Below are 27,177 nucleotides of genomic sequence, written 5' to 3'. Positions count from 1 at the left end.
TGGTTAACACTGGAATAAAAACAGCTTCATTTGGTCTATAGTAAAGGTACGCAGGAGAGGTCTCCGATGTTAGATACCATATCTTTCCACTCTTGGTTCAAGGGATTAGAATCATTGCAGGAGAATGTCTGAATTTCTACAACAAATGTCTATTGTTTTCTTGTGGAATGTTATTGACAGATTCTTAAACATGCCTTAGATTCCTATAAAAATTGCTTGCAAGCAAACTGCTTTGAAACAATACAGCATTGTTACATCAATACAACAAAGACAGCAAGTTTGGCTAACCTTTAATCCCAAATGGTGATGCGAGTTATAATTTCATGTGCCTTAAAAATGTGGAACATATGGCTAAACACTTCATGGCACTCTTCAAAGTCTGTTTTTTCTCCCCACTCCCACCACAAAGCCCTGCTTTATGCTGATAAACAATTACTAAATAACGCACTTATGTCATTCGAGTTCTGCTCGGTTTTTTGGCGAGCTCTGCAACCAGCTGAGGTTCTTACAACATGGCTGGACTTTAGAAGCACTTGGGATCTCATAAAATATACCTGATGTAGAGACTAGAAACATTATTTTTCTAAGCACTCTCCAGATTATTCTAATATGCAGTCAGGTTTGAGAACCACTGGGATGGGAGCATCTGAAGGAATATCAGGGTCATGATTATATGTGGTGAGCAGGAAAAAAGGAGTCTGAGCGATAACAGCACATGTGAAATTAGTCATACGTCTGACTGGTGGTCAAGAGCAGCGCCCGGGTATCCCAAGACATGACTAGTCACCCAAACAAGAACAACCAGTTTGTTTGTCTGGCCAGTGACACACAGGATCTTTAAAGGGGGTCACCCCTCGCTGCTTGGAGCATCCCAAATTTCCTAAGAGCAGAAGGCAAAGTAAGATTCCACAGGGAAAAGGAACACAGCTGGGTACTTTCCAAAGAGGCAGCACCTGAGACCAGCTTGGCATTCCTGAGGTGCTACCAAGGGAGATGCTAGGAAGAACATGAAACCTGCCTGAACAGGAAACTGACCAGGGACATCCCTAGAAATACTGCACCACACTTGGAGACACCAAGCAGGAGGGAAGCTGAACCTCCGCTATGTGGTCATGTGGCTGTGAAAACCACGGACTGTTTCTCTCCCATGAGAGACCCTGTGGAGTAGAGTCTGCAGGATTGGAAGTCTCAGGTATGCCTGTCACGGTTTGGACAGGCTGGGCCTCAGCAGCAGGGAGAACAGTGGCTTTCAGGGGCCAGGAATGGGGAAGGGATATCCTGATCCTGTGACCCTCTGTCACCTCCATTTCCACTTAACCTGGCCCAGCTTAGGGCTCTGCTAATGGCCCAGCTGACTTCAGTAGCAAACGGGAAAGGTAGAGGAAGGCAGGAAGTGAGGCACTCACTCCCGCTCCTTTGCTGATAATCCTGACTTGCTCTTACTCCCCTGCCATCTGTCAGGGTTAGACTCCAGGTCATCCCTGGGGCTGACAGAGAGAGACAGACAGGCCTCCACCCGAGGGCCCAGGGCAGCTGCAGGCTCACATAGGGGTCAAGTAGAGCCAGCCCAGCCGAATGTGGAGAGGAATTTCTTGTGCCTAGTCTCTTAGCTCGGTACCACAATCTTAGAGGAGGCCAGCAAGGGTCCAGGAGATCAAGGTAAGACAAAGGCTTTTCACTTTGGTTTCTTTGGATCTCCAGTGATTAATAAAAACTTTGGAGCTTTTCAAGTGTATAGATCTTTCCCAAGTTTGTATCTGTTAGTTGATTGCTTGGTTTTCTTTTGGTGTAGAGCTCTGAACTTTTTACTTTATGTTTCTCTGAAAAAGCTCTTATGTAATCTGTACTTCTATTTTCTTGGTTTTAATATTAGTTAGGAAGCTTACTCTAAAGTTGATTCAGTATTTTCATACTCACTGCTGCAATGTTTCAAAGCCTTGTTCTTTATAGAGCAGTTCTTGCTTCATCTGTGAGAGTTCTCTCTTTAGCTTTTTAACCTTTAAAGAGAAATCAACACAAATATTAATGTTTGCAAATAATTAGCCACATAGCCTATTGTTTTAAAAGATAATAAATTAGTAAACGATTAAACACATAAACAAAGCCATTAGTTAAAGTAACATTTACTTTACCAGTTTCTCCTTCACATAAATTCTGTGGAAGGCATATGAATAATGTTTAAAACTATCAGTGATGTGTATTATTACTACTATTTACCTTCATTACCTTGCTTAGCAACATTCTTATGAGCTGGACATCATCATTGTCTCCAGCCAAAATGGGCAGAATAAGAACTCCAAGTCATGGCATCTCTATAAAAGTGTGTGTTTTTCCTTCTCACTGTGACAAGTGTCACTGCCCACCTCTCTATTCTTCGGATGTCCCGGCAGTTCCCTCTGCCTGGAAAGCTCTCCCCAGATCTCCAGCAGTTGACTCCCTGTCCCTCCAATGTTAGCTGAAATGTTACCTTTTCAAATAGGACTTCTCTAGCTCCCTGTCCCTGCCACGACTCTGTTTTATTTAGACCAGAGTATTTTTCAGGAGCTGAAATTCTCCATGTACACTGTCTGTCCTCCATGGGAAAGTAAGCTGCAATCCCCCAGCTGTATCCTGAGATCTACAACCATGCCAAGCAAACAGCAGATGATCAATAAATATCTGTTGTCAAACTGATAAAATATATTTTTCCTGTTGTCAAATACATACTTTGGTAATAACAATTCTAAAATTTGACAGATCACAAAAGCAGCACATGCCTGGTTTAGTCACAAACTAATAAAGATCTTCACACGAGGGCTAGAAACTTACCTCCATGTATTAAGTTAGAGCCTTAAGTTTTTTGTTGTTGTTGTTGTTTATTTGTTTTTTTGAGACAGAGTCTCGCTCTGTCGCCCAGGCTGGAGTGCAGTGGTGCGATCTTGGCTCACTGCAACTTCTGCCTCCCAGGTTCAAGTAATTCTCGTGCCTCAGCTTCCAGAGTAGCTGGGATTACATGCGCCTGCCACAACACCTGGCTAGTTTTTGTGTTTTTAGTAGAGACGGGGTTTGACCATGTTGCCCAGGCTGGTCTTGAACTCCAGGGCTCAAGCGACCCACCTGCTTCGGACTCTCAAAGTGCTGGGATTACAGACGTGAGCCACCGTGCCCAGCCAGAGCCTTAAGTTTTAAACACATTCTGTTGTGCAATATTTTAGTGTGCTTTTGAACTTTTATGTTGATTTATTTTACTCATTCCACAAAAAGGTATTGACTCTTTACTATGTGTCCGGTGCCGGGCCTGAGTGTGAACAAAACAGACATGATCCCTGCCCTCAAGGATCTTACAGACAATGGAGCAGCCATATATTGAGCAAATAATCAGCCAACAAAAGAAATCTTAGTAATTACAAAAGGTGCTCTAAGTTCAAGATACTTAGATATGCCAAGAGAACAGAACCTCATTTAGTCTGAGGGCTTTGGGTGGAGACTGTCTGAAGAAACAATGTTTCAATTGAGAGGGTTAGTGGGGACTCACTTGGTAGAAGGGGTCCTCAACAGGAAGAGCTTGTGCAAAACCCTAAAGGGACAGTGGGGTGAGGGGGTATTCAGTCAACCTCTGGAATTTAAAGAATGCCATGTGGCTGGATTACAGAGAGTGGGGGTGCCAAAAGATGGAACTGGAAAAGGACTGATACATAGATGCCACATTGAGAATTTCTCAGTCTTACTCTAAGAACGAGAATCAAGGAGATTAAAGCATGACCTGCTTTATGATTTTAAATAGTCACTGTGAAAACGCTGTGGGGACTGACCAGAAGTGCCGCAAGGGTCCATCATGCCAGCACTGTGGGCTGGCATGTGGGCAAGAGCCAGAGGAGGAAGATACTTCAGAGGGAGAATCAACAGGACTTGGTGATGGACTCAACGTGGAGGGTAGGGGAGAGCATGTGACCAAAATCACATCAGGATTTTGGCTTGACAGCTGGGTGAATGAAGGTGCTTTCCTGGAGAGCAGGACAAAATGTGGAAGAAAAGAGGAAGGATTTTCTTTAAGATATTTATTTCTGTGATGCCCAGGAGACTTCAATGGTAACTAGAATATGTAGACTTGATGTTCAAAAGTGTCTGGACTAGAGATAAATAATTTAGAGTCATTGGCATAAAGATGATATTTTAGGTGCATAAGAATAAACAAGATTACCTAAAGGGGGTATGTATTGAAAAGAGAAGAGCGTTCAAGAGCAAGCCTTGGGCATCTCCATTATTCACATATCTACTAGAGGGAGAGACAAAATACACTGTGAAGTAGTGGTAAGAGATGTAAGAGGGAAAAAAAGGGCATCCTAGAATACAGGAGAACAATGTCAAGAGAGAGACCAGGCACTATGAGGAACACTGTGACAAAGACAGGAGCGGTGGAATACTCATGTTTGCATACCTTTAGGCACACTGCTTTGGACAAAGCAGATATTCAATAACGCATCTGTTGAGTTTACCTGAAGGTTTATCAGTTTGTGCCCTTATGTACTTATATTAGGGAAAATAAATACAATAATTATGTTTCAAGGCCCAATTTATAACTACAAAGAGTTATAAACAGTGCTACTGGAACTCAAAGGAAGAAAGGATTACTTATGGCTTGGGGATGAGGGTGGAACTCCTTGAGAAGGCTACCTGAACTGGATTTTAAAGGTGTTGTAATGTGAATTAACAGCAATGAGCTCATTCACAGTATATCACAAAAACATTTCAGTTTTAATATTAAACTATATCATATCAAAATAACCACAGCAATCAGTAGCTCATTCTACATGTATTTCTATTTAGGACAGCATTCTCAAGCGCTTTTTGCCAAAAAGACAGCAACACTTTCATCTTTTGGGGAAAAAAGAAAAAATCAATCCAAAAATTGATAGCACTTATATATCTGAGCTAAAACCTGTCTTTACCTTTGAAAATACAGTTTGTTACAACAGCAACAAATAAAACAAAATACCTAGGAATTAACTTAACCAAAGAAGTGAAAGATTTCTACAATGAAAACTATAGAACAAGCTTGCCCAACCCACGATACCTTTGAATGCAGCCCAAGTTCGTAAACTTTCTTAAAATATTATGAAGATATTTGCTTTTCTTATTTTTTATTTTTTAGCTTATCAGCTGTTGTTAATGTTAGTGTATTTTACGTGTAGCCCAAGACAATTCATATTCTTTCACTGTGGCCCAGGGAAGCCAAAAGATTGAACAACCCTGCTATAAAACACTGATTAAAGAAATGGAAGAGGACACACAAAGGTAAGATAGACCATGTTCATGGATTGGACGAATCAATATTATTAAAATGTCCATACCACCCCGAGTAATCTACAGATTCAATGCAATCCTTATCAAAATATCAAAATCCTTTCATAGATACAGAAAAAGCAATCCTAAGATTTATATAGAACCAAAAAAGACCCAAGATATCCTGAGCAAAAACAACAAAACTGAGAGAATCACATTACCTGACTTCAAATTGTTAAAGCAAACTAAATATGGCCTGAGAAGGACTTCATACTTCTATAATTGAGATCTCGTGGATGAACTGTAACCTAGCTTAATAGCCAGACAAAATTGAAAACCTAACAGTATATACCTGTAACAATAACTGAGTGTTGGCCAATCCCAGTGGCCATACTTCAACCCCTCACAGACTGCTGAATGTTCAAACTGTGTTCAAATAAGGCAAATGCCAAGCTGTAACCAGTCTCACTGTTGCTGTACCTCACTTCCAACTCCTGTACGTCACTGTACGTTTTTTGTCTTTACATTTGTTCTGACCACAAGGCACTCCCGGAGTCTCTGTGAGTCTGCTGTGAATCTGGGGGCTGTCCGAGTCACAAATCGTTCATTGCTCAATTAAACTCCTTTAAATTTAATTCGGCTGAAGTTTTTCTTTTTTCCAAATTATACAACAGAGGCATAGTAACCAAAACAGCACACAACTGTCATAAAAACAGACACACAGATATAGAAAACCAGGAAACAAATCCACAAATTTACAGTGAACTCATTTTTGACAATGGTGTCAAGAACACATATTGGGGAAAGGACAGTCCCTTCAGTAAATGGTGCTGGGAAAACTAAATATCCACATGCAGAAGAATGAAACTAGACCCCTATCTCTCTCCGTATACAAAAATCAAGTGAAAACATTCGATTAAAACAATGGTGATATTGAACCCATTTAGAAATAATGAATTAAAACAATTACTGTATCTTATTGACAAAAAATAGAAGTCTTAAAATCATTGGATTGCATGAGATAAATATTATACAAAAAATCATTTGGATTATGATGATAGGCCAATTTAAATTTTTTAAAAAATTATTTAAGACATTCTTTATCTTGAAGAGCTATTAGTACCCCCATGTTCGCTGCAGCATGATTCACAATAGCTAAGATACAGAAATAATCTAAAAGTCCACTGACAGATGAATGGATTAAAAAAACATAGTGTGTATACACAACGGAATATTATTCAGCCTTTAAAAAGAAGGAAAGTCTGCAATATGTGACAATATGAATGAACCTTGAGGACATTATGGCAAGTGAAATAAGCAAGTCACAGAGGGACAGATACTGTATGATTCCACTTATGCAAAGTATCTAAAACAGGCTCATAGAAGCAGCAGCAAAATGGTGGTTGCCAGGTGATGACGTGTACAGAAAAGGCAGAGTTGCTACCGGAAATAAAGTTTCAGTTATGCAACAGGAAAATTAGTCTAGAACTCTGCGGTGCAACATTGTTTTTATAGTTGAATACAGTATACACTTAAAAATTCTGTTAAGAGGGCAGATCTCATGTTAAGTGTTATTACTACAATAAAAATTGAAATTCAAAAAACGTTGACCTGACACACTTGGACTCTCCTCTGTTTAGGTGATATGAGTGAAATTTTATTCTATGTTGGGTGACAATCACATAGGAAGCTAACCTGTGCTTTCTTTGTTCCCCACATTATTTAGTTTACCTAAAGGTGGCTATATGCTACTGTTTTTATTATACTGGGGAGTCTTCTTAATGGACAACCAGAATGATTCTTAGCTCCCAAATACCGAGATGGCATTTTATGAACTATCAAAAAGTTTGCTCCCATAAGTCAAATGAGTATTTCCAACTAGACATTATTTCTGGTTGTTTTGGTTTTATCGGTATAGTGTTAATTAGTAGTTCAACAACCACCTTTCGTCTTTTGAACCACTTGGCATCATTCTAGCTACTGGAGGATCACTGCTTTCACTCTTCTGTTCTCTAACGCAGCCTCACATGTAGGACACAGAATGTAAAAACTAATGTCCTTAGATGATAACTGGAAGATTACGCTAATGCTGACCTACATGCTTAGCACAATGTAGACTCAGCTAGGAAGCAATAATGAGAGCTAAATTTCTAAGTGCTTTTAATGTATTCCAGTCACTGTGCTAAATAAAAATACCCATTTTCAATCCGCCAACTACACTACTAGATACAGTCTTCATTCTCATTTTATTGGTAAAGAACCTGGAACCTACAGAGGAAAGGTAAGTAACCTGCTAAAGGTTACACTGCTATCACAGTCTATCTAGAACCCAGGAGAACTTCTAAAAATACAATTTAAAAAGTTTTGTTATTAATGGCATAATACATGTAAAAAGAAACTAGAATTAGGCCGGGCGCGGTGGCTCAAGCCTGTAATCCCAGCACTTTGGGAGGCCGAGACGGGCGGATCACGAGGTCAGGAGATCGAGACCATCCTGGCGAACACGGTGAAACCCCGTCTCTACTAAAAAATACAAAAAACTAGCCGGGCGAGGTGGCGGGCGCCTGTGGTCCCAGCTACTCGGGAGGCTGAGGCAGGAGAATGGCGTGAACCCGGGAGGCGGAGCTTGCAGTGAGCCGAGATCGCGCCACTGCACTCCAGCCTGGGCGACAGAGCGAGACTCCGTCTCAAAAAAAAAAAAAAAAAAAAAAAAAAAAAAGAAACTAGAATTGAAGCAAAATGACCTAAATAAAAACTGTGACCCTTATTCTGCCTTAGAAACTTCATTATTCCTGTATCCCACTGGAAATGAAGACATGAAAAGTCCACAATCCCCAGAGTCTGTGTTTTCTCTCACATTACTGAACTTAACTACAGCTGTAGCTAACCACCTAATTTTATTCCTAAGGAGCCAAATCTCACAACCCAGAGTACTAAATTGGAAGCAAGAGCCCACGGTTTCTGCACATTTCCCACTGTCTACACTGACTACGCTAAAGCAACTGATATTTTACATTGATTTCAGTTATTTCTGAAAACCAGGAAGATCCTGTGATTAAACGTGATAAGTATAACTGAAAATCACAGAGCCTCCTACCACTTCTTATAATCCTAGAGTCATAGGTTTTATTTTAAAAGAAGGGGAAAGAAGATGGCAATGAAGGAAAAGTAAACTCTGGAAACCTATAGACCTTAGAAAGATCACAAGACAGACAGGTTTCAAAAGTTTGCCCTAAAAGTGAATCTTGCAACATTAAAGCTCTAACGAGCAAAATGGTATTTTACTAATGACTACCTTCCCTTTTCACCATTTTCTCCATTGTCTTGCAGGGAGCTCCTTAGCAAGCCAAGAAAGGGCAACTGTCAACTTGCTCCTTCTGGAAATCCTTCTCCTGACTACCACTTCCACCTTTACTGAAAATCCTCATCACCTACCTCATCTCTGAAGTCACCTTCAAAGAAAGTAAGAAGCCAACTCCAGAGAGACAGTCAAAGAATTCAGAATAAAACATTGTTTAACTTTCATAAAGCGTAGAGGAAAGCAGAATCCCAGATGCTGCTAGAACCATGTATGATGGCTAATAAATGGAATTTGTCGTCAGAAACAAGATGGCTAAACACAACATATTTTTAAAAAATCTTTTAACAACAATAAAAAGGAAATAAAACAAAAGCCAATGAGAAAAATTACATAAAACATTTATGAAAATACTATCTCGATACAAATAATAGATAAATATTAATATATAGAAGGTCAATGCTAGATTTCCACAAATAATTAAACCAGTAAGGCCGGGCACGGTGGCTCACACCTGTAATCCTAGCACTTTGGGAGGCCGAGGTCAGTGGATCACCTGAGGTCAGGAGTTCGAGACCAGCCCGGCCAACATGGTGAAACCCCGTCCCTACTAAAAAATACGAAAATTAGCCGGGCGTGGTGGCAGGCGCCTTAATCCCAGCTACTTGGGAGGCAGAGGCAGGAGAATCGTCTGAACCCAGAAGGCAGAGGTAGCAGTGAGCTGAGATCAAGTCATTGCACTCAAACCTAGGGGACAAGAGTGAGACTTCTCTCAAATAAAAAAGTTTAAAAAGAAAAAAGAAAAAGAACCGGTAAATTACCACATGACCCAACAATTCTGCTTCAAGGGATATACCCAAGAGAAATGGAAACCTATGTCCATACAAACACTTGTACATGTAGGTTCACAGCAGCATTATCCATAATAGACAAAAAGTGGCAAAAACCCAAATATCTGCCAACTGATGAGTGGATAAATAAAATATGGCTGGGTACAGTGGATCACGCCTACAATCCCAGCACTTTTGGAGGCCAAGGAGGGGGACTGCTTGAGGTCAGGAGTTTGAGACCAGCCTGACCAACATGGCAAAACCCCATCTTTACTAAAAATACAAAAATTAGCTGGGCGTGGTGGCATGCACCTGTAATCCCAGCTATTTGGGAAGCTGAGGCAGGAGAATCACTTGAACCTGGGAGGCAGAGGGTGCAGTGAGCCAAGATCGCACCACTGCACTCCAGCCTGGGCGACACAGAGAAACTCTGTCTAAAAAATAATAAAATAAAAATAAAATAAAAGTGTATTCATATAGTGGAATATTATTTGGCAATACAAGGGATGAAGTTCTAATACATGCTACAACATGAACGAACCTTGAAAACATGCTAAGTAAAAGAAGACAATCACAAATGATCACACGGTATAGACGCCATTTATATGAAATGTTTGTAACAGGCACATCGGGAAAGACAAGAAACAGTGGTTGTTCAGGGCTCAGAGGATGGAGAAGAGAGGTGTGGGGAATGGGAAGAACCGCTAATGGGCACAAAGTTCCCTCTAGGGGAAGGGAAAAATGTCCTACAGTTAGATTGTAATAATGGGTATGTGACTATGAATGTACTAAAACCCATTAAAATGTACATTTTAAATGGGTGAATTGTATGGTTTCTTAATAAAGCTGTTAAATTAAAAAAAAATAAACTAGCAAATGGAAATACACATGGTAAAACATCATTAAAAAAATCACCTACTAATAAAGACAAAATAGAAAAGCATTGTATCATTACATACCAATTAAACTAGCAAACATTAAATACAAATAATAAAAATATGGTCAAATGGTTTCCTATTTCAGATGCGCATCCACAACCTTTCCAGTGGTGTGTCAGGCCGACATGCTCTTCTGTCTTCATTCCATCACCTGGATACTCTCTTCCTTTCTCCCTCATTACTCTCCCCTTTTTCTCTCTATTGAGGCCACATTTGACTTCAAATTGTTTCTGGAAGATCCCACATGTTCTCCTGTGTCAAGACCTGTATGTATGCTGATTCTTCCCCACCTGACTAATTTCTTCATCACTTCTGTCCAATCTTTGCTCAAAGTTTGCCTTCTCAATGAGACTTCTCCTGAACACTTATTCAGAGTTGCAACCAAACTGGGTGTGGTAGTGTGTACCTGTAGTCCCAGTTACTTGGGAGGCTGAGGCAGGATGATCACTTGAGCCCAGGAATTTGAGTCCAAGCTGGACAACACTGCTGTCTCTTTTTTTTTTTGCTGTCTCTTAAACAAAAAACCAAAACAATAATAACAAAAATCCTGCAACCAGCTCTCCTTCATTCCCCATGTCCTGCTCTATAGCACTCATTCCTTGTTGAATCAATTTTTAAAAACATGAATAAAAGTTGAATTTATCAAAATGCTTTCTCTGGGCCGGGTATGGTGGCTCATGCCTGTAATCCCAGCACTTTGGGAGGCCAAGGCGGGTGGATCACTTGAGGTCAGGAGTTCAAGATCAGCCTGGCCAACATTCTGAAACACCGTCTCTACTAAAAATACAAAAATTAGCTGAGTGTGGTAGTACACGCCTGTAATCCCAGCTACTTGGGAGGCTGAGGTACAAGAATCGCTTGAACACAGGAGGCAGAGGTTGCAAGGAGCTGAGATTGTGCCACTGCATTTCAGCCTGGGTGATAGAGTGAGGCTCTGTCTCAAGAAAAAAAAAGCTTCCACTGTATCTATTGGAATAATTAATAATTTCCCTTCACTCTGTTAGTACAGTGAATAATTTTCAAATCCTAAATTGTATATTCCTAGGATAAGCCCACCTTGGCCATTATATATAATTTTAAAATGTTGCTGTATTTAGTTTACTATATTTTGTTTTGGAATTTTGCTTCTTTGCTTTAACAGGGCCATTCAGATTTTTTCCATCATCTCGAATCAGTTTTGGTTAATAATATTTCAATACAAAGTTAGTCATTTCACTTCAAAATTCAAATGTAATAGTATAAATTTTCTCATGCCTCTTTATTTCTTAAGCATGTTTTCATTCCCTGTACTTTTTTATTTGTTCATTTTCTCTTCTTACTTTTGAGTCAGTCCTGAGAGATATGTCAATTTTATCATTCTTTAAAAAACCAAAATTTGTTTTTGTTGATCCTTTCTTTCATGGCCATGTTTTCTATTTCGGTAATTTTTACTTTCTTTTTTTTTTTTTTCTGAGACGGAGTTTCGCTCTTGACAGTTGCGCAGGCTGGGTGCAATGGCGCGATCTCGGCTCACTGCAATCTCTGCCTCCCAGGTTCAAGTGATTCGCTTGCCTCAGTCTCCGGAGTAGCTGGGATTACAGGCGTGAGCCACCGTGCCCGGCTAATTTTTTTATTTTTAGTAGAGATGGGGGTTTCACCATGTTGGTCAGGCTGGTCTTGAACTCCTGAACTCAAGTGATCCATCTACTTTGACCTCCCAAAGTGCTGGGATTACAGGTGTGAGCCACCGTGCTCAGCTGATAATTTTTACTTTTAATTTTATTTATCTTCTTCTACTGGCTTTGGCTTATTCTGTTCTTAGGTTGACTACATTGTTCATTAATTTTAAGACTTTCTTCTATAAGCATTTAAAGTTTTAAGTTTTTCTCCAACATTTATTCTAAACTATTAACTAAACTACAGACTTTTAAAAATTTCCCCAGATTTTTCACTATTGTACTTTTTTATTCAGGTCCAGCCTAGGTACTACAGCGAGACCCTGCCACTCTTAAAAAAAAACAACAGGAGGCTGGGTGTGGTGGCTCGTGCTTCTCATCCCAGTCTAATCTGAGAGGCTGAGGAGGGAAGACTGCCTGATCCCAGGGGTTTGAGACTGGCTTAGGCAATGCGGCAAAACCCCATCTCTACAAAAAATACGCAATTTACCAGGTTGTGATGGAGCGCACCTGTAGTCTCAGCTTCTCAGGAAGCTGAGGTGGGAGGACTGCTTGAGCCCAGCAGGTGGAGGTTACAGTGAGCCAGACTGAGCCGCTGCACTCCAGCCTGGGCGAAAGAGCGAGACTCTATCTAAAAACAACAGGAACAGCAAAAACCCAACAGAAAACCACTTTATTCAGCAGTTAAGTCTCCTTAGTTGCCCCCAGTCTGTGACAGTTCCTCACTTTGTCTTTAATGACCTATTCATTTCTGAAGAGCACTAGTCAGATGTTCTATAAAGTGTACTCCAATTTGGGTTTGCCTGATACTCTCTCATAATTAGATTGAGATGATGGATGCTGGAAAAGAATACCACAGAGGTGACACGCCCTTCTCTCCCAATGATGTATCAGAGTATACGCTCTCCACATGACTTATCCCTGGTGATGGAAACATTCGTCAGTTGGTTACAGTAGGAGCTGCCAGGTTTCTATAGTAAAAATCAGCTGTTTTTCCTTTCCATACTCTATTTGTCAGGAGGTACTCACTGGAGCCAGCCCAAATTCAAGAAGAAAGAGGTACCAAATTAGCAGACATGTTCAAACCACCAGAGTCAAATAATACAAATTTGAGGGGAGACACTTTGAAGCGATGCAACTATCCTCTTTTTCAAAGTTTTACTCACTAATTTTAGCAAAGAATATACATATATGTTTGACCCATTATTTAGAAGTGTATTACTCTAGACTTCCAAATTATTTAGCTTCTAAGTTCCCTAGAAGTACAACTCAGAAACTGAAAATAAAAAAACTCTAAGCATAGCAACTCAGTGAGTGTCCTCGAAGTAGAAACACCCAGGGAGAGGCCAACAGTTGAAGAAACAACACATTATCAGAATCCTAGAAGCCATTCTTGTGCCCCTCCAAATGACTAAACCTTCCCTTTTCCCTAAAAGTAACCATTATCTCAACGTTTAGGCCTGTAAATAGTTTTGTGTTTTCTGAACTTAATATAAGTGGACTCATACAGTGTGTACTTTTGTCTAGCTTCACCCACGCAACACTGCTGCTGCGTGCAGTTGTGTACACTGATCCGCACTGCTAGATGAGGTTCTACCGCACGACCATACACAACGCGTTCATCCAGTCCGCTACAGACACACACTTCCAGACCTGGGCTAATTCCAGACCGACGCTACACACTACAACCACTCTGTTCCAGGGTGGAGCTGCGTGGCAACAGGTGTGCCCACGTTCAGCTTTATTAGGGAAGGCCAGTTTCCCACCAGCAGTAAAGAGTTCCAGCTGCTCCACATCCTTAATAATGCTTCATATTGTTCGTCTTTTGGATTTCAGCTCTTCTGAAAGGTGGGAAACAGCTTTGTTGTTATTTTTTTAATGAATTTCTAACAAGTTCACTACAGTCAGAGAATGTGGTCTGACCAATACTTTTAAATATACTGAAACAAGTCCAATGGCCCAAATGTGGCCAGTTTTCATGAATGTGCTAAATGTGCTTGAAAAAATATTTTTGCTCCCCATTTTTCCCCACCCGAATACAGCATAAGATCCATGTTGTATACATTAATTAAAGTTTGTCAATCACGTGTATTTACCTATTCTATACTGTTACTAATTTTTTAATCTGCTTGATCTACCAAATACCAAAAGTTATATTGAAATCTCTCACTATGATTGTGGATTTTCTGCCAATTTTTGCTTTACATATTTTGGGGCCCACATTTTAATGGACATATTACAGATTCAATGGTCTTTTTTTTCAGTAAAGCATTTTGCCATAAAATCTATCACTTCTGACATTAACAAAGCTTCATTTACTTATTTGTGTATACCAGCTTTTTTCTGGTTAGGAATTGATTGGCATATCTTTTTCTTCCCATCCTTTTAACTTTTCTGTATCTTTGTTTTTAGGTGTCTCTTTAAGTATCATATAGGTAGATTTCTTTCCAAACCCAGTCTTTTAACCGTTTTCTTTTTAACTACAGCATTTAATCCAATTACACTTAATTCTAATTATTGATACACTGAGATTTACGTTATTATCTTACATTAGACTCATTTGCCCTGTATTTTTTATTTTCTCTCCTTTCCTGCTTTCTTTAGTAATATAGTGAACAACTGATGCCATACATTACTCTCAAATTTTGTCCGAAAATGTCTTTATTTCACCCATATGCATGAAAGATGTTTTGCTGGGTATAAAATACTGATTAATGGTTATTTTCTCATAGAACACTGAAGGTATAAAAACAACACGATTGGTATGAAAAAATAAGCTATTGCTTGCTAATTTTGGACCTTTGCAAATAATCCCCCACCAGCTTTGATTTTTAATTCATTAAATGATTAATTTGTAGAAGTTCTACTTAGTTTGTTTCCGTATTTTCTTGATCATTTTCATGGTATCTTCCCTACTTATATTTTCAATCTCTTTTATTTCTTAAAAACATGTTACACATGGATATTTCGTATTTTCTCTAACTTCTCAAAAATCTGAAGCATCTCAAGATCAAATTCTATTGTCTGCTTTTTTCCTGCCAGTTCTTTGTTCTCTGTACATCTGTGATTTGGGCTATGTGTTCATACTTTCCTACTGAAGGCACTAGTTGAAGGTGCATTACTCTGGAGAAGACGTGTATCTGCAAGTGACTGGAAGCACAACCGTCTGTCACTGCTTCAACTGTCACAGCTAAGTGTTTGGCTTGGGCTTTTTCAGACCATCCAGGTAAATGTGAATTCAGGGGTATCTGCTGGTGGTAAATCCAATGGTCCCAGTGGTTTTTTTTCTCTCCTTTATCTACCTAGCATTGTTGCTCTAGATAGGCAACCTTTCTTGCTGTCTTCAACAAGCAGTAGTGGTGGTGGTGGGAGGTATGCTAGGGTGGTTTGGCTGGCTGAATTCTAGTATTCTTACACTGAAGGTTTAGTGTCTGTGTGAGTCCCCACTTTATGCAGCTGGGGTCTGTCACCATAACACCAGGAAAGGGACACAACAGAAGGGAAAATTCACCTAGCTTATCAAATTTCCTCAGGGCAAAGCCAGCTTTAGTGTCCTACTTACTATTCTGAGTTCTGAGCCTGGTGTACAGTCTCTACAATATCCTTCTTTCTACCTTATCCAGACTTTTATTTATCTTCATTTATATTACATTCACAATTTTTAGTTATCACTAGAAGGAGACATACAGTGTGGACGTATTGTCCACTGAATGGTTGGAGAAAAAAAGTCCCCTAATGTTGGCTTTTTGGTGCTTTCTCTCTTCTTGTGAAAACCTGACAAAGCCTGATTTGGTGTGTGTGTTTGTTTTCCAGCTTTTAAATATTGCAGAGCTATTCTATTGTGCCAATTTTTAAATTTTCAATAATTATTGTCTTTATTTCTCCTTTCTTTCAGTTTAGTCTGTTCCTTAAGTTTTTTAATGCAAAGCTTAGTTATTATTAATATTCTTCTTTATTTAAGCCTATATAAATTCCCTACTAAAAACTGCTTTAGTTGTAGCCTACAAAATGTATACATATTTTTATGACCACTTAATTCTAACTATTCCTATATTTCTATTTAATTTTGTTAACCCATACATTATACTGAAAGTATGTGTAAAAGTTTCCTGTAGGCCAAGGCAGGTGGATTGCTTGAGCCCTGGAGTTTGAGACCAGCCTGGGCAACATGGCAATATCCTGTCTCTACATAAAATATAAAAATTAGCCAGGCATGGTAGTATACCATCTGTGGTCTCAGTTACTTGGGAGGCTGAGGCGGGAGGATCGTCTGACTCTGGGAGGCTGAGGCTGCAGCGAGCCGTGATTCCGCCACTGCACTCAGCCTGAATGACAGAGTCAAGACCCTGTATCAAAAAAAAAAAAGTTTCACAGAAGAGTTCTGCATTTTTTGGCTTTTTGTTATTGACTTCTAACTTAGCTGGCATCCAGGCTGGAGAGTATGCTCAGTATGATCATAATCCATTGTATTAATTTTTTTTTTTTTTTTTTTTTTTTTTTTGAGACAGAGTCTCGCTTAGTCGCCCAGGCTGGAGTGCAGTGGCGCGATCTCGGCTCACTGCAAGCTCTGCCTCCCGGGTTCACGCCATTCTCCTGCCTCAGCCTCCCGAGTAGCTGGGACTACAGGCGCCCGCCGCCTCGCCCGGCTAATTTTTTTTGCATTTTTAGTAGAGACGGGGTTTCACCGTGTTAGCCAGGATGGTCTCGATCTCCTGACCTCGTGATCCGCCCGCCTCGGCCTCCCAAAGTGCTGGGATTACAGGCTTGAGCCACCGCGCCCGGCCCATTGTATTAATTTTTTAAGGGCAGCTTTATGACTAGCATGTGATTAATTTTTATGAGTAATGGAAAGAAATCTGCATTCATTATTTGGTGGGCTCCATATACAACCATTAGACCAAGCTTATTAACTTAGTTGTTCAAATCTCCCCACTCCAATACAGCATAAGCTCCATGAGAGCAGTTACTTTTGTTTGTTTATGCTATACCTCACTGCCTAGAATAGTGGCTGAAATGTATCTGTTCTCTGCTACATCATTTGTGTAAAACAGTGTCTGGCATATATGAAGCACTAAATAAATAACTGCTTAATGAATGAATGACTAAAGGCTTCTCATCCTGTTAGTTATTGCATTTGATTTTTAAAATGTCTCACCATCAGGTTGGCTTTGTCTGCTACTCCCCATTGTTTTCTCAATCTTTTCTTTACATGTTTTGTGACTAATTTAAATGAGTCCATGATTGGACTTTTCACATTTAAATCACTGGTCCATCTGGAATTATTTCGATACAAAAAGTAAGGTACAGACTCACCTTTATTTTCTTTTCACCTTTATTTAATTTCTTTTAACATGGGCAAAGAGATATCCTTACACATTCACTGAATAATCCAGTTTTATTCTAATCATTAAAAAATGCTACTTTTATTATATTTTAAATTCAACAAGATGTTTCTGCCTATTTGTGGATGTTCAGTTCCATCAATCTTCCTATTTTTGTGTCACTATCACACTGTTGTGATTACTGGTAATGTATGTATTTTAAATATAGTAAGACAAGAACTTACACACAACTGCCAATTCGGTTGCAATAAACACTCATGCATATAGCGTGTGGTCTGCAAATACAACATCTTACAAAAAGAATCAGAGTTTCTTGAATAATGTCTGATTCCAGGTCTAGTGCAAAAAAAGTCAAAAACATCTTTTCAGGCCAGAGTAAAAGAAAACTTTCAGAATACTACGATCAAAGGTATGAGGAGTCAATACAAAGAGGTTCCTATATCCCAAGACAGGAAAATTTGTGGATCAATAAGCATAATAATTACAATGACCTAAAACATATCAGTTATGTTTAAATCTGTGAGCACAAATTGATACTTTAAAACCTAAACAAACAGGCCAGGTGCAGTGGCTCACGCCTGTAATCCCAGCACTTTGAGAGGCGGAGGCGGGCAGATCACTTGAGGTCAGGAGTTTGAGACCAGCCTGGTCAACATGGTGAGATCCCATCTCTACTAAACATACAAAAATTAGCTGGGTGTGGTGACACATGCCTGTAATCTCAGTACTCGGGAGGCTGAGGCACAAGAATCGCTTGAGCCCAGGAGGTGGGGGTTGCAGTGAGCTGAGATGGCACCACTGCACTCCAGCCTGGGTGACAAAGTGGGACTCGTCTCAAAAAAAACAAAAACCTAAACAAAAACCTCAACTCTGTTGGTTATCTCTGGCAGGTGCTAGACAGAGATAGGGCATAGCTTATCATTTCATCTATCTTTCCAATATGAGCTGAGGATCAGTAAACAACAAACAGAAGTGGTGATGCAGGGGGAAAGTTTCTCTTTATAGAGGCATTCCAACAAATAAATAAATAAGGAATGGTATACTTAAACTATAATATTTTTGCAATCCCTAATGAAATAATCAATCTAGACAATCATAAGTTGCTACTACTATAAAAAAAAAGAGACATGCACTTCCTGATGGATATATACAGCACAACCCATGATGAATGTCTCTGCCCCCAAAAAACTAGATCTCATAATCCTCTACATCTAATTAATAATTTACAGCAATTATAGGAACAAAGGAATTTGTTCAAGTACACCATGGGCATGTAAGACACAAAAATCAGACAGTGGGGAATTCTACAAATGATCTAGGTTTTTCTTTTTTTTTTTTTTTTTTTTTTTTTTTTTAAGTTACAAAGAAAAGAGGGTGATTAAAATTAGACCTCAGCTGGGTGCAGTGGCTCACACCTGTGATCCCAGCACTTTGGGAGGCCGGGTGGGCAGATCGCCTGAGGTCAGGAGTTCGACACTAGTCTGGCCAACATGGCGAAACCCCGTCTCTACTAAAAACACAAAAATTAGCCAGGCATGGTGGTAGCTGCCTATAGTCCCAGCTGGCAGGAGAACCACCTGAACCCAGAAGGCAGACGCTGCAGTAAGCAGAGATTGCAGCACTGCACTTCAGCCTGGGCAAGACTCCTGGGCAAGACAAAGTGAGGCTCCATCTCAAAAAAAGGCAATAAATAAAAAACAAAATTAGACTTCAGAGGTTTATTTACCAACTGCAATATATAGACCATATTTAGACCCTGATTCAAACAAGCCAATAGAAAAACAAATGAGAAACATAAATATTGACAAGGCATTTGGACAGCAATAAAGAATTCGAGTTAACTTTTCAAAAATAGGACAGCAGTAAAGAATTCTAGTTAACTTTTCAAAAATAACAATGGCATTGTACTTTCTTCTTAGCTTTAAAAATATATGCTGAAATGTTTACAGGTGAATGATACACTATTTCAAATTGTCATCAAAATAATTCAGAGCGTAGGGTGAAAGTAAAAGATAAAATGGATGAGATGTGATGGAAATATGGGAGAAAATTATACTATTCTCTCTACTGATATATACTGCTTAGTATTTCCCATCATAAAGTATAGTCATGTGTCACTTCATCAGGTTACATTCTTAGAAATATGATGTTGGGCAATTCTGCTATCATGTGAACATCACAGAGTACACTTACACAGAACCAGATAGCACAGCCTGCTACACACCTAGGCCATTTGGCATAGCCTATTGTCCTAGGCTACAAACCTGCACAGCATGCTACTGTACTGAAAAACACAGGCAACTATAACATAATTGTAAGCATTTGTATATCTAAACATAGCTAAAGATAGAAAAGGTACAGTAAAAACATGGCATTATAATCTCATGGGACTACCATCATATGTATGTGGTTTGGTCATTGACTGCAGTGTCATTTATTTGGCACATAACTATACTTTTATTATTATTTTATTTTTTGAGACGGCATCTCACTCTGTTACCCAGGCTAGCGTACAGTGGCACAATCTTGGCTCACTGCATCCTCCACCTCCCAGGTTCAAGTGATTCTCGTGCCTCAGCCTCCCGAGTAGCTGGGACTACAGGTGTGCACCACCACATGCGGCTAATTTTTGTATTTTTATTAATAGTAGAGATGGGTTTTCACCACATTGGCCAGTCTGGTCTCGAACTCCTGGCCTCAAGTGATCTGCCCGCCTCAGCCTCCCAAAGTGCTAGGATTACATGTGTGAGCCACCATGCCTGGACACATAAATATATTTTTAAATGTAGGGTAAATTTGCTCTAGTAACATGTCCAGATGATATTCTGAAAATTTCTATCCTGTTCCCCCTCCTACACTCCCAAATTAGGATTTTGATATTGCATTCTTATATTGTTTCTATTTTTTAAAATATCTGTCTTTCATTTGTTAAAATTTCCATTTATATCCCTCAAAAATGTTTTATAATTTTCTCTAGATAGGGCCACTATATTTCTTGATAAAAGTTAATTCTAGATATTTTATGATTTGGGTTTGCTAATGTGAATGTGATTTTATATATTATGAATGGCTATCATAGATATGTTAAAAGATTTTACATATATATAATACATATAGATTCCACTTACCTTATTAGTTCCAATAATTATTCATCTGAATCTTTTCCTCCCACATAAAAAATGGTATTTTACCCAATTTATAATAAACAGCACAAATTTTAAATGTACAATATGATGAGTTCAGACAAGTACATATAATCATGTACCGCTAGGACAACCACCAAAATATTTCCTCATGCCTCTTTATAGTCTATCCCTACCTGGCCCCTAGCAAGCACTAAACTTTCACTGTTTTTGAAATTCATCCATGTTGTATCAGTAACTTGTTCCTTTTAAATTACATCTTATGGATATGTCACAATTTGTTTATCCATTTATCTATTAATGGACATTTAGGCTGGTTCCCAGTTTAGGCTAACAAGCATAAAGCTCTCATAAATATTTACACTAAAGTCTTTATGTGGGTATATGCTTTCATTTATATTGGGTAAATACCTGTAAGTGGGATTGCTAGTATGTTAAATATATGTTTAACTTTGTAAGAAATCAGTAACCTGCTTCCCAAAAAGGTTGTACCATTTTGCATTCCCATAGCAATGTATGAGACTTCCACTTCCTAATGGCTTCCCGTTACACTGCTGTGGCTATACCCAACAAATGTTTATACAGTGTATTTTCCCTTTTGTTTAGTTCAAAATATTTTTAAATGTTCCTCATGTGCTTTCTTCCTTGGCCAATGAATTATTGAGAAGTATGCTAATATTTTTCAAGTATTTGACAATTTTTCCAGATATATTTCTGTTTATGTTGTCTAGTTTGATTCCACTATAGTTACACTCTGCATGAATTTGAGTCCCCTTAAATGTACTGAGACTTCTTTTCATATTCTACAGTAAGGATTACCTTTGTGATGTTCCATGTGCCCTTCTGCTGTTTTTAAATGGTATGTTCTATTTTATAAATGTTAATTGGATCAAGTTGGTCTACGGTATTGCTTACATCTTTTGACAGCATTGCTGATTATCTGGCTACATATTCTATCATGTCCAACTATAATTAGAGATTTGTCCTTCACCTTGCAGTTGTATTGGTCTTTATTCCAGGTATTTGAAGCTCTGTTAGTATGAGCATACATCTTTAAGATTCTTATGTCCTTTGACGAACTGATCCATTTAAAATTATAAAATCTCTAGTAATAGTCCTTGTTCTGAAGTTTAGTTTGATATTAATATGACAACTGCAACATTCTTTGGATTTGTATTTTCATGATATATCATCTTTAATATTTTAATTAACCTATCTAGGCCTTTATATTTAAAGCAGGTCTGTTGCAGCCATCATGAAATTGGGTCTCGTTTTAACCATTCTAATAATCTCTGCCTTTTAACTGGAGCATTTAGGCCATTTATTAATACACTTAGTATATTAGCTTTCTTATTGTCGTATTTTCTTCCTCTATTCTTGCCTTCTTTTGGGTTAACAAAATTTTTTCTAATGATTCCATTTTATCTCCCTTATTGGCTTAAAAGTGATACCTCTTTTTTTTTTTTTTTTTAAGTGGATACTCTAGGGCAGGAATCAACAAATGACAGCTCATTTTGTGGCCTGTTTTTTGTTTTTGTTTTATGGCCCACAAGTTAATAAAGGTTTGCAAATTTTTAACTATTATCCAAGAAAAGTAGAAAAAAAAGAGCAAAAATCTGCACCAGAGACCACACATGGTCTGCTATATGAGTTTACTGATGCTGCAGGACAAATTAACACAGAATTAGCAGCTTAAAATTAATTACAGCTATTTAATAGCTCACTAGGTTCTCTGGGTTCTCTGGTCAAATTATCACAAAGCTGCAATCAGGGTGTTAGCCAGGCTGAGTTGTCATCTGGGGCTTTGTAGAAAAACCCACTCCTAACTTCATTCTCACTGTTGGCAACATTCAGTTCCTTGTGGCTCTAGGACTGAGACTTGAATTCCTTGCTGGCTATCAGCCAAGGTCACTCTCAGTTTCTTCCCATGTTGGCCTCTCCCTCTGTAATCCAGCAATGGTACATTTAAACCCTCTTATGCTTTGACATCTAATGTCCTCCTCGACAACCAGCCAGAGAAACTCTGTCTTTAAAGGGCTTGTGTTACCTCCAATCCCCCAGAATAATTTCTCTGCCCCCCAGGATAATTTCTCTATCTTTAACTCTGCCATATTAAATAATGAATCATATTCAGCCTGGAAATTATGAAAGTCATGTATACTAGGAAAGGTGGGGGAGGTGAACATCTTGGAGGACTGGAAAATATTTAGAATTCTGCTTACTATACCTGCAACATCTAAAATATTTACTATTTGGATCTTTATAGAAAAAGTTTGCTCTAGTGTATAAAATATGCAGCCTACTGCCAATAAAAGTCACTACTTTATGAATAGTCAAAGTGCCTTAGACAGCATCCTTCCATTCTCCCCTATTCTTTGTGATATTTTGTCTTATATTTTGCTTTTAAATATCTTATAAGCCTCACAACATATTTTATTATCTTTGTTTAGGCATTTTTATTTAAAGAGGCTTGAAATTATTTAAAAAGTCTTGTATTTGCATATGTAAGATCTCTAACATTTTCATTATTTTATTTAGTTCCAAATTGCCATGTGGTATCATTTTCCCTCTGCTTGAAGAGATTGCCTTTAACATCTAATATATTCCAGTTCTGCAGGCAATCAGTTCTCTTGTTTGTCTGAAAAATTGTTTTATTCTTTAATTTTGTGGTAAAATATACATGTAAGATTTACCATTTAAGTATACAATTCCGTGGTATTAAGTGCAACCATCATCACTGGTCATTTCCTGAACTTTTTCATTGTCTTACTGAAACTCTGTACCTATTAAACAGTAACTCCCCTTTCTCTTCTTCCTCAGCCCCTGGTAACCACTATTCTATTTTCTGTGTCTATGAAATTGCTTATTCTAGGTACCTTATATAAGATGAATCATATTTGTTCTTTTGTGTCTGACTTATTTCACTTAGCATAACGTTTTCAAGGTTCATCCATGTTGTAGCATGTATCAGAATTACATTGCATTTTAAAGCTTAATAATATTGCATTATACGTATATGCCATATTTTGCTGACATTTACCTGTGATAGACATATAGGTTGTAGGCATGTAATAGTTAATTTCATGTGTCAATCTGGAGGATATTTTTGGATAAGATTAATTTTTAAACTGGTGAACTCTGAGTATACAGACTGCCCCCCATAATGTGAGTATACCTCATCCAATCAGTTGAAGTCCTGATCAGAATAAAAAAACTGACCTCTCTAAGCAGGCAGGAATTTAACAGACTGCCTTTGGACTTCATCTGCACTGCAAGCTTTCCTGGGTCTCTGCCTGCCAGTCTTCAGACTTCATCCCCATCATCAGCTTTCCTGGGTCTCCAGGCTGCTAGTCTTTGGACTGGAACTGTACTGGCTCTCCTGTGCCTCCAGTTCGTCAGTCCACACTGCAAATCTGGACTCGCCAGTTTCCATAATTGTGTGAGCCAATTCTTTTTAACAAATCTCTTCCTAGATTAGAAGGTATGTATCAAAATCTATATAGACATATATCAAAAAGTTAAATTTAGAATTACCTTGTGATCGAACAATTCCACTTCTGGATATATACCCCAAAGCACTGAAAGCAGTGACTCAAACAGATACTTGTATACCAATGTCCAACCTGTGTTAGTCAGTTTTGTTTTTAAGTAATAGCTTTCCTAGTAGGTGTGAAGTGATATCTCATTGTAATTTTGATTTGAATCTCCCTCGTGACTAGTGATGTTTATCATCTCTTCATACGCTTATTGGCTGGCCATTTGTATATCTTTTGGAGAAATGTCTATTGAAGTCTCTTGCCCATTTTTATACTGGTTGTTTTGCCTTCAATTTAAAATACATTTTCACGAGGTATAGAAATCTAGGTTGACAGTTTTTTTTTAGTATTGGTACTCTTGAAATATCATTCCATTGTCTTGTAGTTTGTATTATTTCTGATGAGGAGTCTGTTGTAATTCTTGTCTTTATTCCACTGTACATTATGTCTTTTTCTATGGCTACTTTTAAGGATTTCTCTTTATCATTGATTTCTGGCAAGATGATTATGACATGCTTTGGTATGATCTTTTTTTTTTTTATTCTGCCTTGGGTTTGTTGAATTTCCTATATTGATGGATTAATAATTTCAGTTTCTGCAAATAATTTTTGTGATTTCCTTCCCTGCTGTTTCTAGGAGACTTTAATTACACATGTCAAACTATTTGATACTGAACCACAGGATACAGATATGCTGTTAAATTTTTACCAGACTTTGTTTTCTCTGTGTAATTCATTTTGGGTAGTTTCTATTCCTGTGTCTTTAACTTCGCTGATCTTTTATTTGGTAATACATAATCAGCTGTTACTCTCATACAGTTATTTTATTTCTGATATTGTATTTTTAATCTATAGAAGTTCCATTTTGTTTTTTAATATATTTTTTCTCCCCATTTTCACATTTTCCTTTACATTCTTGAGCATATGTATAACATGTTTTAACATGTTTGTCTGCTAATTAAATTGTACCTGTCATTTCTTCTTTTTGTTGTGGATCATATTTTCTTGCTTCTTTGCACACCTGATCATTTTTAACAGCTTTATTGATGTATAACTAGCATACAATAAAGTGCTATGTTTAAAGTACATACTTTGATAAGTGTTGACACGTGTATATACACATGTAACTGTCAATACACTTCTAGAATATATCTAACACTCTCGAAGGCTTCCTGATGCCCTCTTGGTAAACTCTCTTTTGCCGCTCCACACTACTCTCATTCCCAACACACGTGAAAAATTCTGACTAGAGGGGCCGGGCACGGTGGCTCACGCCTGTAATCCCAGCACTTTGGGCGGCCGAGACGGGCGGATCACGAGCTCAGGAGATCGAGACCATCCTGGCTAACACGGTGAAACCCCGTCTCTACTAAAAAATACAAAAAACTAGCCGGGCGAGGTTGTGGGCACCTGTAGTTCCAGCTACTCGGGAGGCTGAGGCAGGAGAATGGCGTGAACCCGGGAGGCGGAGCTTGCAGTGAGCTGAGATCCGGCCACTGCACTCCAGCCTGGGCGACAGAGCGAGACTCCATCTCAAAAAAAGAAAAAAAAGAAAAATTCTGACTAGATACTGGCCATTGTGAATTTTACATTCTTGGTGCTGGATTTTATTGTATTATCTTAAAGGATCCTGGACTTTATTCTAGCACACAAATAAATTATTTTAAATCAATTTGATCCTTTCAATGTTTGCTTTCAATTTTTGTTAGAATAAGTCCAATGCAGCCTTAGCCTCAGACTAATTTGGTCCCACTACTAGGGCATTACCATTCTGATGTTTCTTTTCAAGGCTCTATGTCTCTATGCTGGTTGACGGAAACACAAACTATTCCCAGCCCTATGTGAGCTCCAAGAACTGTCTGTCCTATCACTTTCTTTCTCCAGTCTTATGGTATTTGTACCATGGATACTCAATCAGTATTCAAGTCAAAGATTTGAGGAGACCCTACTAGAAATCTCTAGACTGGCACTTGCCTGCTCTTGCTCCCTTCTGTCTCTGTAGCTCCCTCCTCTCTGGTATTTCCTCTATATTCTAGTCACTTCTCTGCCAATGAACTTTTCTGTCTCATCAACTCATGCACGCCACTAGACTATGTTTGGGTCCTTCTCCTCATACTGCAAACAGTGCAATCCCAGGGCTCACTTCATCTGTTTCCTTTCAGTTAAGAATTACAGTCTTCTACTGTTACCTGAAGTCTGAAAACAGCTGTTTCCTAGATTTTGTCCAGTTCTTTAATTACCTGCTGTTAGAGGGCAATTCTTGTAGTAGTTAATCTTTCATGGGTAACAAGTAAGCTGGATCTTTTAAAATATATTCACACGATTTTGACAGCCTGAATTTTAGGCAAAATGTCTTCTTGTTGAGCCTATTTCACCAATATCACCTTCTCTCTAAAGACACATCTAAAACTGTCATCCGATTGATGAGTCTCGAATCACACAATTTTATTCCCTTAAATCTTGAAGGAGCTAAAATTCTGATGCCTTCATTAAGTAGAAGCTGAGAGTATTATGTCTACCACCCTCAGCTCTAGAAATAAATGTGCACCCAAGGACGCTAAAGATCGCAAAACATATGTAGAATAAATAGCTATTTCATACTCTCACTGCTTCACTGTCATGGCGTCAGGAGGTTGATTCAAAATTCAATGTGAACATGTTAGGTCAATGTATTTATTGTGTACATGTCAAAGAAAAGTACCAAAATATAAGGAAGTGTTGGTTTGAATGCATTCATTATATCTTTATCTCATACCATTCCACAAAGCTTAGCTCCTATGACCTTCAAAATATGAGCAAATGAGCTTTGTAGGCTTTATAGAATCATTTAAAATAGATCATTTATGAGTGATTATTTTCCTGTCAATCCTGTTTGCTCAGATTATATATTCTCTAGCAGGAAAAGTTAATTGCTTTTAATATTGTAAAATGCCACAAGCATTATGGATATAACGGTATTTAAGAATTAGGATGTGTAGAGATTGACATGGTGACTTATCTAGGTGAAGAGAAACTAAATATCTCCTCCTCAACAACATAGGGCCAATAAATGATTTCTTTTTTAAAATACATATTTAGCCTGCAGTTTCATACCCTTCAAAGCTAGAAAAGGAGACCAAACTCATACAGAGATAGCAAGAGAAATAAAACATTAGAAAATCAATAAATGTGATT

General features: G+C 38.5%; 1 protein-coding gene and 1 long non-coding RNA gene across 2 annotated transcripts in view; one reads left to right on the top strand and one right to left on the bottom strand.

The window, feature by feature from the left end:
• The window catches only part of WWC2 (WW and C2 domain containing 2), a 228,885-nt gene that overhangs the window by 75,945 nt on the left and 125,763 nt on the right, over positions 1-27,177 (bottom strand). The window contains exon 5 of the mRNA XM_025385999.1: positions 1,918-1,997. Coding sequence (XP_025241784.1) covers positions 1,918-1,997 — 80 coding nt within the window. The remainder of the gene's footprint in view (positions 1-1,917; positions 1,998-27,177) is intronic.
• LOC112624909 lies at positions 1,549-8,885 on the top strand. The gene is made up of 2 exons (XR_003119487.1): positions 1,549-1,659; positions 8,593-8,885. It is a non-coding gene; the product is annotated as an uncharacterized LOC112624909 (long non-coding RNA).

Source organism: Theropithecus gelada, chromosome 5 (assembly GCF_003255815.1).
Source record: "Theropithecus gelada isolate Dixy chromosome 5, Tgel_1.0, whole genome shotgun sequence".
NCBI classification, from domain to species: Eukaryota; Metazoa; Chordata; class Mammalia; order Primates; family Cercopithecidae; genus Theropithecus; species Theropithecus gelada.
Note: the sequence above shows the minus strand (reverse complement) of the source record. Positions and strands in the feature narration are given on the sequence as shown.